Genomic DNA, 16,494 nt, shown 5'->3' on the forward strand with positions numbered 1-16,494 from the left:
GAGAGTTTTATAAGGGAAAGGCATAAGCAAACAAAGCAAAACCATAGACAACAAATGATTGGGGCATTTTACTTTGTATCTGAGAGAGGATTGGAGACTGGATCGAACCAAATGTTTTTTTTTCTTTTTAATAAGTTGTAGGTGTAAGCAATAAGCAAAATAATTAAAAATGAATTAAAGTATAACTAAATACTTTTTTTGTTAGTTTTGGATAGAGTGGAGAGGGATCAAAACGCTTGTCAGGTTTTATTGCTGTCTGCGCCTGCATTAGGGAGATTCACACTGTCTATTTGTCCTATTATCATTGAAAGTGAAAGTAGACGATTTCACAAAACATGGGGTTGTCCCCAGAAAAGTAATAGAGGGGAAATCTTTTAATGGGGACACTAGTTCTGGTAAACCTGAGAGTCCCCAAGGAATTCTCTTAATTTGCAGGGATTTCCTCTCACTTCCTGTTTAGCTATGGGACAGGAAGTGAAGGAAAATCTCTGCAATGGGACAAAGATAGAGGAAAAAAAAGATATAAGCCTCCCTTGCTCTATCCAAAAAAAAAAAAAAAAAAAAAAAGTTCTGCCTATAGTTCTACTTTAAAACTAGCAAAAGTGTACATGCTCCAGAATGGGAAAGGTTGAGGCTATGACAAACATTTGTAGAAGAAAAGAAGAGTGTCTTAGCAGACAGTATGCGCAGAAGAAGAGTGTTGGGGGTATGACAGTGGGCAGTATGTGCAGGAGAGGAATATGGAGTGTATGACAGAAGACAGTATTTGCAGAAGAAAAGTACAGAGGGTATTATAGAGGGCAGTAAATGCAGGGGGAGATTGTGGAGGTTATTACACTGGGCAGTATTTGCAGAGCAGTACAGAGAGTATGTCAAAGGGCTGTATGTACAGGAGAGGAATGTAGAGGGTTAAACAGGGAGCAGTATTTCCCTGCAAAACATTATCTTGTTTACATCATACTTTCCTTATAAAAAGATAAAATAATAAAAATTATTATTATTATTGCTATTAATATTAGCAGTAGTAGTAGTAGTGGTGTATTAGCAATAGTAGTAGTAATAGTAGTTTTTCATTAGTATTAACATAATTTAAACATAATTTGTATTATTATGATTATTTTTATTATGTAGATTTTACTATTTTTTTAATCAAATTCATTAATATTTAACTTTATTAAATATGTGAAAATGATTTAAAAAAATAACCATGGAGTCCTATTTGTAAGCTTCACACCAAAACCTCTTCCTGACCATTAATCATGTATACAGAAGAAATGTTGCACAAGAGTGGGCTTTACTTAGTTTGCACTTTGTCATAACTCGTTCTCAGAGAATGAAGTTTACTTTTTGCTGTGATTGGCGGAAGTTGTAAATGGTGAGTCACTTTCTACAGATTGGCTCATGATTCCAGCAGGTATGGTATAAAAGAACAAGCCTGGGACTCAGAATATCATAGGAAATCAGAAACTATTGAGAACCCTGAGGGACCATAAGACTTCCAGCAATGAAGAGCTTGTTTCTCGTTGTGCTACTTTCAGTAGCATACTGCTCGGCTTTAGATGAAAATTCACAGGACAATGAAGAGAACGCCAAGTTTGCTGAAGTGAGTATATTAAAGGGAAAGTATAGCCTTATCTGTTTTTTTTATACTCATATGAAAGGGATCAATTTAATCTTGGCAATGTGTTTAAAAACCTTCCTATTGTATTTCTTATAATCTGTATATGTGATCAGGGCATACTTTTTACATTACTAATGCTCTCTGTGCTTCTTGATAAGTAGTGCTGGGATCTTTAGTCTTAAAAATATGTTTCCTCCTCTCCACCTTGCCCCCTCCCTCTGCTACACAAATATCCATCAATTTTTGTTGCTTTTGTTTGCTAGGCAAATACAATGTAGTCCCCTGGTAAGCAGGGAAAAAAACTGGAGGAAGGGAGAGAGTTCCTCTTTAATATACCCTTAGTGAACATCTAATAGATAAGTCTGACCTAAATGTACAAACTTTCTATGTGTTTAAACTCTTACTCATACAGGCGTATTATAACACAGAGAGCCAATGGACATTTAACTGATTTAATTAGGATCACATTAGAATAAAATAAAAAAAAATCCTCAAATGGACACATTTACAAAGCGGTGAATGTGACCTTCACCAAAAATTCACCAGTGGTGAATCAATCACTATCATTTACATTATAACAAACGTTCAATCTTTTGCACCACGTTGGATGAATCTTTGATGATGTTCCATTTTAATGACATCTTTCTGTTTCATCTATACATTTGCCATATTTGTTTCTAAAGCCCTTATTGATATAAAGATAAAATTTAAGAGAGTTTTTATTTTTTTTAATCTACAGGAGTATTTGAAAAAATACTACAACCTTAAGACAGATGGGGTGCGCCAGTCCAGGAAGAAAACGACCAGTCAATTTTCAGAGAAGATACGCGAGATGCAGAATTTCTTTGGTTTGGAGGTGACAGGAACTCTTGACTCAGACACTATGGAAATGATGCAGCAACCCAGATGTGGTTTTGTTGATGTGGGTGAATACAACACATTCCCAGGAAACTCTGGATGGAAGAAGAGAGACCTGACATACAGGTACAAAAAATTCTATTGTGTTCATAGACAGTAATATATATGTAGGATTTGGGAGGATAACGTGATAGTAGATTGCAAGTTAACTTCAGTAATGTTTATCTCATAAATGTATATCCAGCCAAAACCTTTTGGTTTTTATTTGGGATGAGGAGGCTTAGTATGTCAGTTTTTTTATGGTTGTTTATTATACTGCTGGGAAGATTTACTCTCCCTGTATCGATAGTCATTGACAATAAATATTTTAAAGTTGATATCTGAACAGTAATAGAGGGAAAATCGTCCAATGTGGACAACTGCTTAGATGGCTATATCAAAGAAGGAAATCTCCCTGCATTTAACAGATCCCCCCCCCCCCCACTTCCTGTTGTATCTCTGGGACAGGAAACAAGGAGAAATTTCTTCAGCAGTATACTCAAAAACTAAGATCAACCAGACATTGGTTCTACTTTGGTTGACTTTAACCTCTTTCCTGAATATGGCCCTCTCAAGTAAGGTTGTACATCTGCAAAGCACACTGACATCAGCCTCCATCAGACTGAAATGTTACAGAATATTAAACAGTTGATTTGGTCATACTGGATGCTCTAAATATATGAAAATCATTCTGAAATTAACTAGCACATTAATCATATAAGACGATGGGTGGTTCTATGGATATGCCCTTTTACAAATAATTTTAAATAATAGAACAATCTTTTTTTTTTATTTAGAATAGTAAATTACACCCCGGACATGCCCGCTGCTGAGGTGGATACAGCTATCCAGAGAGCCTTCCAGGTTTGGAGTGATGTGACACCCTTGACTTTTACTCGAATTTACGACAGTCTTTCTGATATTGAGATCTCATTTGCAGCACAAGGTATGTTCATAAGTCAATGTCATGCCATATCCGACTTAACATTTATAACACATAGAGAGATACATTTTACATTTTGTTTTTCTACAGCGCACAATGACTATTGGCCATTTGATGGTCCACATGGAACTCTGGCTCATGCTTTTGCTCCAAGTAATGGAATTGGAGGAGATGCTCACTTTGATGAGGATGAAACATGGACTAGTGGATCTAGAGGTGAGTTTTTTTCCCCTCTGTTCAGTAATATACACAACAATTGTAATCACTACAAGATTATAGTTATATAATGAAAAAAATTAATTTTAGTTAGACTATGCTAGCTAAAGTCATTGGCTGGTGCCCCCCTGCTTAGATATGTTACAGCTTCAGTACAATCATTCACAGTGCCCATTCTAATTTTATATATTTTTTTCATTTAAGGTTATAACTTGTTCCTTGTGGCTGCTCATGAATTTGGCCATTCCTTGGGTCTCTTTCACTCCAATGATCCCAGCGCCCTCATGTACCCAACTTACCACTTCACTGAACCCAGTGAATTTCACCTGCCTGACGATGATGTTAGAGGAATTCAGTCACTCTATGGTGAGAGAATAAAAATCACTAACAGATTCTATTAGGAAGAGAATGGGTGACTCTGCAATTTATAGAAGGTTGCTGTGTCATAACAGTTGATACTTTATTACAGGAGCCAGAGAAGTCCCAGTACAACCACAACCACCAAGCACTCCTTCTTCCTGCAAACCAATCACTTTTGATGCTGTGACAACTTTGCGCGGAGAGATATTATTCTTCACCAACAAGTAAGCTTTAACCTTTAATCAAATGTATTTTTTTATTTTTAGTTTATTGAGAATGTATGCGTTTTACATTATTGTTAGATATACTGTATATGAGAATGTGATGAGCTTAAAGTATGGTACTCAAGCAACTAGCGTTTTCAGGTGGAGAAGTCAGCAATGGCAGTTTCCTTTACTCTCTTAGAATCTGTGTTAGTTTGAAAAAACACATTTACATTTATTGCTTGTAAATAGCAATAAATTTAAATGGATGCAGCCATATTTGCTTATTATGTGATTTCTGCCTAGTAGTGCTCCACAATGACTGGAGTTGATTTACTAAAATTGGAGTGCAAAATCTGATGCAGCTGTGCATAGAGGGACCAATCAGCCTCCATTGTTTTGTCAAAGCTTAATTAAGCAAGCTGATGTTAGAAGCTGATTGGCTACAATGCAAAACTGCAGCAGATTTTGCACTCTCCGGTTTTAGTAAATCATACCCATAATTGTTCTTTACTGCTTCTCTGTCTCACTGTGAGCCTGTGGGCTGGGTGACCTAATTGAAAGTTGACTCTATATAAGGGACTCTATAAAAAATAGATACTTCCAAGAAAAAAGGGCAATAGATGGCTCATATAATTTATAAATTCCATGATGTCACACGTATCTTTCGCTGTTTGGTCACCATCTTAGGCTATAAGCACATTGGGGGTTATTTACTAAAGGAACATGCATTTTGCACTGCAAGTGCACTTGGAATTAAAGTCGCTGTAGATACAAGGGGAAATGCAAGGAAAATAAAAAACAGCATTTTAGCTTGCACATGATTGGATGATAAAATCAGCAGAGCTTCCACTCATTTCAGATCTACCCCTTAGATTTAGAGCGACTGCACTTTTTAAGTGCACTTGCAGTGCAAAGTGGATTTACCTTTCTTACATAACCCCCATTGTTACAACTCAAAGGGCTTGAAAATAGGCCTTTTTAAGTGATATTAGCAACATGAGTTTGAAAAGAAGAAACAGTGCCCTTTGTAAACAATGTTACTAAAAAACAGTGGGGCATAAAAATAGATGTATCAAGATCATGTTAATGCAGTTGTCTTAGACTTATACCAAAAATATACAAAGATAAATGATTTAACTCTTTTGTATTTTCTAGAACATTCTGGCGTCAGATTTCTCCCAATTCACTGGCCGAGCACCATTTAATCAAAACATTTTGGCCTGCACTTCCAACTCACATTCAAGCTGCTTACGAGTACAAAGAAAAGGACAAGGTTATTGTCTTCAAAGGTGTGTACTTCTTATTTTTCTGTGGAATTTCATGGAAATAGTATAACCTATTTAGTTGTCAGTAGATAACATCTTTATGTGTGCTCCTGTTGGATACAATGCATGCCTAAGCATATTCTGGAATGTATGAAGTATTGTTTTGTTCTTTTTGTTGTTTCTAATAAATGGATTATTAGATTTTAGTCAACCCAATATATATATATTTTTTTTTTAATTAGGTGCTAAATATTGGGTTATTAATGGTTATGAAGTCACAAAGGATTCACCAAAAAGCATCTATGACTTGGGCTTTCCCAGAACTGTTAGGAGAATTGATGCTGCAGTCCATGATGAAAACACAGATAAGACCTACTTCTTTGTAGATGACAAATTCTGGAGGTAAGACCAGTTTATGTGACATTTTTCTCTAAAATCATGGAGGGATTTTATTGGTGTTGCTTGGTACGGATAAAATAAAATGATATAGTATTTGAAATTAACATGTGCCCAGATCATGCACACTAAAGTACTTACATATTCTAAACAAGGAGTAAAAGCACTTGGTGAACTACTTCACCTTTGCATCTATAAGCATTGTGAAGAAATACTCTTTCATCTTCAAGGAAATTAGCGAATTAATAACTTCACAATAATTCTTGCAAATGTTGGAAAATAGTTTCTTCTAACCTGTCTGTTATTTTTCAGTTTTGATGAAAAGAAGCAAAAAATGGATTCTGTAACTCCTAAGAAAATAATTGATGGCTTCGCTGGTGTTGGAAATAGGGTTCACGCTGTTTTCCAAAAGGATGGTAAGTACATATAGTAGAATTGTTTATTTTTTTAGGGACCCCTTATGAGTCAGACCAATAAAATAAACACGTCTTTCTAAACATTCAGTAGGAAAACAAGATGATAAGAACAAGTTTTAGTTTTTTTTAGCTCAAAGTAAAAACTCAGCAGGAAAACAAAAGTTTTGTGCAATTGTGTGTAACTCAGTTCCTGCAAAAAGAATGATGGATCTTGTTTATTAGGTGTACCATAAAACAAACCCATGATTTTAGCCATGCAAGGCAAACCAACAGGTTCCATTTAAAGTGGTATTAAAGCTTTGGGTTCTTTTTTTAAATAACAAACATGCTATACTTACCTGCGCTGTTCAATGGTTTTGTACAGAGCAGCTCTGATCATTTTCTTTTTGGGTCCCCTGCCGTCACTCCTGGCTCCTCCCCTTCGAGCAATGGCCCCAGAAAAAGCTCCATGCCCTGAGGGCAATACTGAGGGCTCACTCTCGGGCTGCTGCTCTATGCATCCATATGACACATAGAGCCACGGCTCGGCCCCACCCCTGTTCTCTCCTCATGGCTCACTGGCTGTGATTGACAGCAGCGAGAGCCAATGAGGTCCCAGTGTTGTCTCAACCAACAAAGAGGGAGAGTCATGGGACAGCCGTGTCAATCGTGAACATCACTGGATCGGAGGTAGGTCAGGTAAGGATTGGGGAAGCTGGGGGGCTGCTGCATACATAAGATTGTTTACCGTCATGCATAAAATGCATGACAGTTAAAAACCTTCAGCCTTTAGAACCACTTTAAAGTATATCCAAACTCAAGAATAATATACATTTTGGCTTACCAATCCTTAGATGTCAGGGCTGCCTTACTTTTCTTTTATTGGACATTTTTATCTATATTTCCACCTGGTGATACTGCCAGTAACACACTTTCTTTATTGACAAATCACTGCAAAGTATCTATAAAAGACAGGAAGTGTGTTAGGACTACACAATCTCCTTCCTCTTATCCATTCTATAGATGGAGGTGTTCTGTGTTCACAGATCACAAGTATTATGTTCTGGGATCACAACACTGCTTCCACAAGCTCATTGGATTTCTTGCAGGATTATCAGGATTTTGTGCACTTTTAATGGTGTATTTTAACAGACAAAAAAGGATCACTTAAGAGAAGCTCCCTTGTGTTCCATATATTTTAATGATTTCCCAACAGCACATATTCAGCTCTGCTCCATTTAACTGCCAGTTGTGAAAAAGATTACCCTCTAATTTTTAGATTCCAATCTTTTTAATAAGTTTTTATGCATTTAACAAAACAGAACCCCCATGAGGGCGAAAAGTAGAAAGAAACTTGGGTACAGATTCCCTTCATGGGGTAACCAATATAGCAAAGACAAAGCATTCAGTTAAAGAAGAGAAGTACTATTACATCTCAACAATTGCTAGAACATGTGAGGTTCTAATGTGGACATCTCTCTTATTTCACACTCTCGCTTGCTGTCTTACTAGCACCAAATACCTAAACAAAAACACATTACCATAAAGTAGAAATTTTACTTTGTCATACAAAGGAAGGAAGAAAGAGGCAGGGCAAGGGGGAGACAAGAAGAAGGTTTAGAGAGAAAAGACTGGCATAGAAAAGATGTGACCAAGATCACCAGGTCCCACTAGACTAGACTCTTCAGGTACCACAGCCAAGGTTTCCAGGTCTTATCAAACTTTGACTGGGTATAATTTGAGGGTACATGAAAGTTTATTGTTAATCATTATCCAGTGTAGTATTCATGTCAGACCAATGACTGGTTCCAACACCTAGCAATGGCAAATGCTGGATAATGTAGGATATGTTTTTTTCTGGTGTTTAGGAGCCTAAATGTCTAGTTTCTGAAAAAGGGCAATTTCAGGCTTTGTATTAGAGTAAAGATCCTTATCCAAAATCTAGTCATTTTGGGGCATTTCCACTTACCCTCTACTTTTTTTTAAGTGTGGATGGGAATCATGTTACTCATCTTCCAACACGAAATTACTTCCTTTTTTTTAAAAATAAGGGAAAAAACAGATAAAACAAAATATATATATTTTTTCTTTTCAGAACTACTTTATTTCTTTGATGCTTCCCGTCAGTATGAATTCAGCACCGCTAAAAAGAGAGTCAACCGTTTACTGAAGAGCAACAGCTGGCTGAAGTGTGAAAATGTGAATAACAACAGAGTGGTCAGCCTAAAGAAAGCTCTTATAAAATAATTTATGTCTACTGCCTTTGCAATATTTGCATTTATTTGTTTAACTTATAAATTCTGATAATATATTATATAGTATGGTTATAAAATAAATTTTTATGATATAAGTACAACTTTTTGTTCTTTACTAGCATTTGATAAATTATTGCTTTACACTTTAACCACCTACTAGGCCGTCTTGCCCGTAAATGCACAACATGGAAAACTCTTCCTCTAGTAGGTCCGGTAGGTCCGGTAAACCTTCTGAAAAAAAAAATTCTACAGAAATTTCTTTATTTTTTTCAACAAACTTCTGTCCCATTACCAAAACCTTTTTTGGCAAAACTGGCAAATGATTCCTTCCTTTTTATGAGCAGGAAAGACTCCTAGATCAGTTAAAGGAGAAGTGAACTTCTCACCTGTATAGCTGCAGCATCTGTCCAATGCTGCAGCTGTCCCCCACCAGTTCTAAGACTGAAAACTGAGCGATCGCATTCACAGTCTTTACTGAGCAGTCAGCCTTCTGCTTTACCCATTCAGCGCTCACTGGAGCACCAAGCTGTAGAGGGGATGGAAGCAGCTGGCTCAGGCTCTCAGTGGCTTTCTGAGAGTCTGAGCCAGCTGCCAGTCCAAGTTCCTGGGTTGATCCCGACCTTAAAGTCTGGATCCCTGCAGAGCCTGAACTGTATCTGGACTGTTTTGGATGAATGTGGGTTACAGGAGTGCAGAAATAAGTGGACTCCTGTAACCCACAAGAGAAGTATGTCCAAAAAAGCTTTGGCCATACATCTGTTTTAAGTTTGCCGTACAATCACCTGTAACTGAAGGTGGCCCAGCTCTCCCTAATTGTCTAACTTATTACTGGTCTGGAGTCCTGGTTACAGTGCTCTGGTGCTTTGCCCTACCCTGAGACAATGCAGAAGTAATTTTGGAAGCCACACTTTTGGGATCATACTAAGAACTGATCAATCTGCCCTTTTCGAGGCCCTGCTCTAACCCTGCCATTAGCACTTCCATTAAAATGACTCTTACAGTCTGGAGAGAGGCTAGAAAAAGATATAAACCTGAAGACACTTCTTCTCCGCACACTCCTCTTTGGGAGAATCACAGTTTTCCCCACTTACATAATATTCCAGACCCTCAACTTTGGGCTACCGATGGAATAAAGACTCTTAAATATATCATGCCACAGGAAGTAAAGCCCCCTTCCAACTACCCAATTCCATGTTTTCAACATTTTACAGCTGAGACAGGCAATAGGTGCACAATTTCTTGCTCAGGTAACTTTAAACCCTTACCCTATAGAAAATCTGCTATTAACTGATAAACTAATTAACCACTTGCTTACTGGGCACTTAAACCCCCCTCCTACCCAGACCAATTTTCAGCTTTCAGCGCTGATGCACTTTGAATAACAATTGCGCGGTCATACAACACTGTACCCAAATGAAATTTTTATCATTTTTTTCCCACAAATAGAGCTTTCTTTCGGTGGTATTTAATTACAGCTGGGAGTTTTATTTTTTGCTAAACAAACAAAAAAAGATGCAAAATAAAAAAAATAAAAAAAATCATGTTTAATAGTTTGTTATAAAATTTTGCAAACAGGTCATTTTTCTCCTTCATTGAAGTGCGCTGATGAGGCGGCACTGATAGGCTGCACTGGTGGGCACTGATAGGCTGCACTGGTAGGCACTGATAGGCATAGTTAAGGTGGCACTAATAGGCACAGATAAGGTGGCACCGATAGGCACAGATAAGGCAGTACTGATGGGCACAGATAAGGCGGCACTGATGGGCAAAGATGGGCACATATAAGATGGCACGGATGGGTGGCATGGATGGGTGGCACTAAGGGGCACTGATAGGTACCACTGATAGATGGGACTGATGGGCACTGATAGGTGGCACTGATAGGTGGTTTTGATAGGTGGCACTGCTGGGCACTGATGGGCGGCACTGATGGGCACTGATGGGCACTGATGGGCACTGGTAGATGACACTGATGGGCACGGATATGTGGCACTGGGGTGCAGCACCGTTGTTGAGGCAGATTGTGGGCACTGATGGGTGGCACTGTGGGCACTGCTGGGTGACACTATGGGCACTGCTGGGTGGCACTATGGGCACTGATGGGTGGCACTGACAGGGGGCACTTATTTATTCATCAGGTGGCACTGGCAGGGGGCAGGTGGGCACTGGTAGGGCTGGCCGTGATCGGGACTGATGTCCTGATCACGGCCGCCGGAAAAATAGCCGATTGCTACGTTGTATCACATGATCAGCTGTCATTGGCTGACAGTTGATCACGTGGTAAGGGGTCGGGATCGACCCCTTGCTCGGATCCGTGATCAGGCGAGTCTCATAGACTCGCCGATCACAGAGCGCGCCGCGCGCGCCCCTCAGGGGGCGCGCAGGCCATTCGTGCACGGGACGACGTCAATAGACGTAGTCCCAGCAAAGGAGGTCCGCGCTGTAGCCGTCATTTGGCTATAGCGCGGATCTCTAGTGGTTAAACAAACTTCCCTGCCTACACCTTAGGCTAACTACCGCTTATAGGTCTAGGTTGACTTCTCTCTACCAGAAGTGACAAGATGATATTCCATCATTGACTGAGGAAGACTGGCACTTTTTAACTGATATGATTTTGGGCAATCCTCAAATGAGAGCCACATGTAGAAAAATTTAAAATAATGCATTTAGGTGACAAAAATATGAATGCAAATGCAAATATGAATGCAATCTATACACTGGGGGAGAACCTCTGGGGGAATCTAGGATGGAAAAGGACCTGGGGATCCTAGTAGCTGATCAGCTCAGCAATGGCATGTATTGCCAAGCTGCTGCTAACAAAGCAAACAGAATATTGGCATACATTAAAAAGGGATAAACTCCAGAGATAAAACGATAATTCGCCCGCAGCCGCAGCCGCAGCCGCTCTACAAGACTCTGGTGTGGTTCTGGGCACCAGGATCCTTCCTCAGGAAGGATGTACTGGAAATGGAGCAAGTACAAAGAAGGGCAACAAAGCTAATAAAGGGTATGGAGGATATTGGTTATGAGGAAAGGTTGTGAGTATTGAACTTATTCTCTCTGGAGAAGAGACGCTTGGAAGGGGATATGATTCAATATATAAATACCGTACTGGTGACTCCACAATAGGGATAAAACATTTTTGCGGAAGGGAGTTTAACAAGACATGTTGCCACTCATTAAAATGAGGTTTAACCTTAAACTATGTAGAGGGTCCTTAACACAGGGGGTGGTCTCAGCGGGGGGGGGGGGGGGGGGGGCATCGATACTTTAAAAAAACTATTAGATAAGCACCCGAACGACCAAAACATATAGGGATATACAATGTAATACTGACATATAATCACACATAGGTTGGACTTGATGGACTTGTGTCTTTTTTCAACCTCAGCTAGTATGTAACTATATGTACTATGTAGGGATGGGCCGAACACCACCTGTTCGGTTCGCACCAGAACATGCAAACAGGCAAAAAATTTGTTTGAACACCGTTAAAGTCAAAAAAAAAAAAAAGACAAAAAATCAAAAGTGCTAATTTTAAAGGCTTATATGCTTGGAATTGTCTTAAAAAGTGTTTGGGAGCCTGGGTCCTGCCCCATGTTTGACTCGAACATTGGGTGTTTGCCTGTTCTCCGAATAGCGAACAATTTGGGATGTTTGCGGCAAATTCCAAAGCAGCGGAACACCCTTTAAAGGTCTTTGGGAGAAATCAAAAGTGCTAATTTTAAAAGCTTATATGCATGGTATTGTTATAAAAAGTGTTTGGGGACCTGAGTCCTGCCCCAGGGGACATGTATCAATGCAAAAAAAGTTTTAAAAACTGCCTTTTTTTGGGAGAAGTGATTTTAATAATGCTTAAAGTGAAACAATAAAAGTGTAATATTCCTTTAAATTTTGTACCGGGGGGGGGGGGGGGGTGTCTATAGTATGTCTGTAAAGTGGTGCATGTTTCCTGTGTTTAGAACAGTCTGACAGCAAAATTTCTAAAGGAAAAAAAGTCATTTAAAACTACTCACGGCTATAATGAATTGTCGGTCTGGCAATACACATAAAAGTTCACTGATAAAAATGGCATGGAATTCCCCCACAGGGGAACCCCGAACCAAAATTTTAAAAAAAATGTGTGGGGTCCCCCCAAATTCCATACCAGGCCCTTAAGGTCTAGTATGGATATTAAGTTGAACCCCCATCCCAGATGTAAAAAAAATTCATACCAGACCCTTGTCCGAGCACGCAACCTGGCAGGCTGCAGGAAAAGGGATGAGGCACAAGAGCCCCCCCTGAACCGTACCACGCCACATGCCCTGAACATTGGGAGGGTGCTTTGGGGTAGCTGCCCCTCCAAAGCACCTTGTCCCCATGTTGATGGGGAGAAGGGCCTCATCCCCACAACCCTTGCCCGGTGGTTGTGGTGCTCTGCGGCCAGGGGACTTATCGGAATCTGGAGCCCCGTTTAACAAAGGGACCCCCAGATCCTGGCCCCCCCTGTGTAAAATGGTAACAGGGTACAAATGTACCCCTACCATTTCACAAAAATGTGTGAAAATAGTAAAAAAAAGACACTACACACCTTGGGACAAGTCCTTTATTAAAAAAAAAAATAATCTGGTAATCCACAAAATAAGCAATATGTAAATTAGAATACAATAAGAGCAATGATATTGCGATAACTCTGCTGTAAACGGTAGGCTATATTGACTTTAAAGTGCACGCTACAGTATATGCATGCCAGCAATAAAATGTAAGATCTTTAAAGAGGTACCTCTGACTATGGTCTGGTCAATATGCACATTTCTTGTGAAGTAGCTATCTGAGTGAGCAGTATTTAGCCATAGTTTCTCAGCCAGCTAACATTGGGGCTCAGTCTTATCGTAGAGCCCCTAACCTCAAAAGTAAAGTTACTCCGAGTAAATTAAAAACCACCCCAACTTCAGCTTCAGCACCTACTCTCATCCCACTAGTTGGGATGTATCGTTGTCACAAAAAACGATGTAAGATGTGCATTTTTGTTGAACATGGCCAGAAGTCTTTTAGCACAAAGGGCACCACCTATCATTTAAAGGACTTCTACAACTGTTCATCTGATCATGTTGTATACGGCCTTACTTGTCCCTGTGGCCTTATTTATGTGGGCCGAACTATTCGGCCCACCAGACAGAGGTTTGGGGAACACAGGAGATCGATTGAAGGCAAAACTGACCCCCATAGTGATCCCAGACATTTTGTCATGACTCATCAAGGGTCCACTTCCGGGCTTGGAGTGTGGATTATAGAGCAAATTTCTAAGACTCTTCCTCCGGCTGAACGTTTTAAAAAACTCTGTGCAAGGGAAACATATTGGATTTATTGTCTTGATGCTTTAGCGCCTGGTGGGATTAATGAATGCATAGAGATCTCTACTATCCTTTAATATTTATTTACTTTATATATATTTACTCCTTTGCCCACTAGCCCATAATCGTGGTACTTATCGTATTTCTTTTTTCCCTCCCCCTCCCCCCCTTTTTTTAGGCCCCAGAATAATCTATACATTTAAAAAAATATTTATTCAGAAATTACAATTTAAACAATATTCCATAATATTAGTTTTATACTATATCTATGCCAATAACATTGCACATTATTGGTGATATTAATATTATGATCACTTTTTTGTTTAATTTATACAGATACATTTAATATACATACAAATTATATTGTAAGACTTCTATATATACCAGCGTTGCATATTGTATCTATTTCTCACATTTTTTTCCCAGACCAGTCCGCTTGTAAATCACCCATAAGCACCATTTTAGCTATATTTTTACTGGTTTGCATATATTATATTGCACACCAATTCTCCTTAAAGAGGGATTCCACCAAAAAAAAAAAATATTAAAAGCCAGCAGCTATAAATACTACAGCTGCTGACTTTTAATAAATGGACACTCACCTTCTCGGGTTCCAGCGATGCCGGCAGCCGAGGCCGATCGATCGCTCGGCTCTCGGCTGCTGTAGTCACCATTCTAGGTGAGGGAATCAGGAAGTGAAGCGAATCGGCTTCACTTCCCGGTTCCCTACTGCGCATGCGCGAGCCGCGCCGCGCAATAGGAAATCCCTGCGCTGTCACTGGGACCCGTGTGTGTCCCAGCAGACAGCACGGCAGGGCAGGAAATGGCGTAGACTCCCACGGGAGTCTATGCCCGGAAGTGGGTGAAAATACCTGTCTTTGACAGGTATCTCCACCCCCCTCCCCCCTGAAAGGTGTCAATTGTGACACCGGAGGGGGGGAGGGATCCGATCAGCGGAGGTTCCACTTTAGGGTGGAATCCCGCTTTAATATATATGACACTTGCTGCTTATCAGCTACTTACCATTCATGTATTCATAATTTATTTATTATTTTGTATCCATGTATTTATATATATATATATATATATATATATATATATATATATATATATATATATATATATATATTATCTTTACATTATTAATTAATTATTTTATATATATATTTTTGTATGTATATGTTTTAGTATTTTTATTAACATTTCTTCTTAAAGTTCTTTAAGTATTTCCATATACTGCAGCTCATGTCATTTCATTGTCTATTCATTTATTGTTTCCTCCTTATGAATTGGTTCAGTATAATTAGTTTTTTCCATCCCTTATATATGTATTCTCCTCCCCTCTGGCCCCTCCTTCCGCCCCCGCTATTTATTCTTTCACTATGGTCTCGAACGGTCAGCTTGACAAAGGAGTGCAGCCGTCTCTCTATCCATGGCTCTGCCAGCTCAGGAAACGTGTTGCATGCCCGGTGACATCATCTCCCCTCGCCTGAAGCCTTGTTTGCGTTCCATGCCTCGGATGGACGCTCCTCTCTGCTGCCGGCCGGAATAGACACCAGCTCTGCCGTGATTGGCTGGAGAACAACCTGTCAGAACGTTACAGCTTCCAGGAATTACTATACTGAGGCTTCTCTGCCCCTCCATTGTATGGGATTAATACACAGCCTGATTTTCATCACTACAATGTGAGTTTTACTATTACTATCTACATTAAAGAAAGTTTTATACAGTCTACACCCAGAGGAGCCTCTTGTTCTATTTTATCTTCTACAGTGCAATCGGGAACCTGGTTTCAGTTTCCATCAGACGGCTGCCGTGTTTGTGGACTGTGTGTTTTTGGGAGAAAAAATCCTTTCTTTTTTTCCCTCCCCGCTCTGTCGCCCCTTCTCCCCCCCCCCCCCCCCCCTCCTGCTTTGCCCAGTCCCCACATTTGCTCTGTAATATCTACAGTATTTTTATTGATCCTTGATGCATACATGTAATTGACCTATAGCATTGTTTATGCTTTCAAGTCTATATATTGAGCACTGTGTTATTATTATTTTTCATTGTGAAAATTATGGTAGATTGTTGTTTTCTTTTTTAGCGCCATGTACTTGTATATACTAGTAAGGGAGGGTATGACATCGGTCAGTATGTGCGGGGCAGGAGAGAAATGCGGAAGGGGCATTGTAATAGCATGTAATATGTGCAAGACATGAGTGTGGAGGACTTGGCACTGGTCAGTATTTGTAGAAGAGTACGGAGGGTATGAAAGTGCAATATTAGCAGAAGAGGAGTGTGGAGGTTTTAACAGAGGACAATTTTTGTCTGTAAAACATAATTTTCTGATTCAGATTTTTTACATCATTCTATCCTTTGAAAAAGATAAAAGAAAAGTGTATACAATACAATAATAATTATTAATGTTGTTATTATTAGTATTATTGTTAGTAGTAATAGTTGTATTTGCATTATTAACAACATTTAAAGCATACTTGTATATATTATTATTATTGTTATTTAGAATTCTTTTTTTTTTCATAATTCATTTAATTCTGTTTGTATAATGTATGTAAAAATGATAACAAATTAACCACCATGTCCATTTTGATACCTTCATACCTT

At 39.2% G+C, this 16,494-nt stretch overlaps 1 protein-coding gene across 1 annotated transcript; it reads left to right on the forward strand.

Moving 5' to 3' along the window:
• Nucleotides 1-1,427: 1,427 nt before the first annotated feature.
• Nucleotides 1,428-8,655, forward strand: LOC143984071 (matrix metalloproteinase-18-like). The gene is made up of 10 exons (XM_077484379.1): nt 1,428-1,603; nt 2,361-2,605; nt 3,316-3,464; nt 3,552-3,677; nt 3,882-4,043; nt 4,147-4,261; nt 5,399-5,532; nt 5,751-5,910; nt 6,217-6,320; nt 8,395-8,655. Exons 1-10 carry the CDS (start codon nt 1,505-1,507, stop codon nt 8,544-8,546), a joined length of 1,446 nt encoding a protein of 481 aa, XP_077340505.1. The 5' UTR covers nt 1,428-1,504; the 3' UTR covers nt 8,547-8,655.
• Nucleotides 8,656-16,494: the final 7,839 nt, after the last annotated feature.

The sequence above is a fragment of the Lithobates pipiens genome, unplaced genomic scaffold (genome assembly GCF_037356315.1).
Source record: "Lithobates pipiens isolate NorthernLeopardFrog02 unplaced genomic scaffold, aLitPip1_a1.2 Scaffold_16, whole genome shotgun sequence".
Lineage (NCBI taxonomy): Eukaryota > Metazoa > Chordata > Amphibia > Anura > Ranidae > Lithobates > Lithobates pipiens.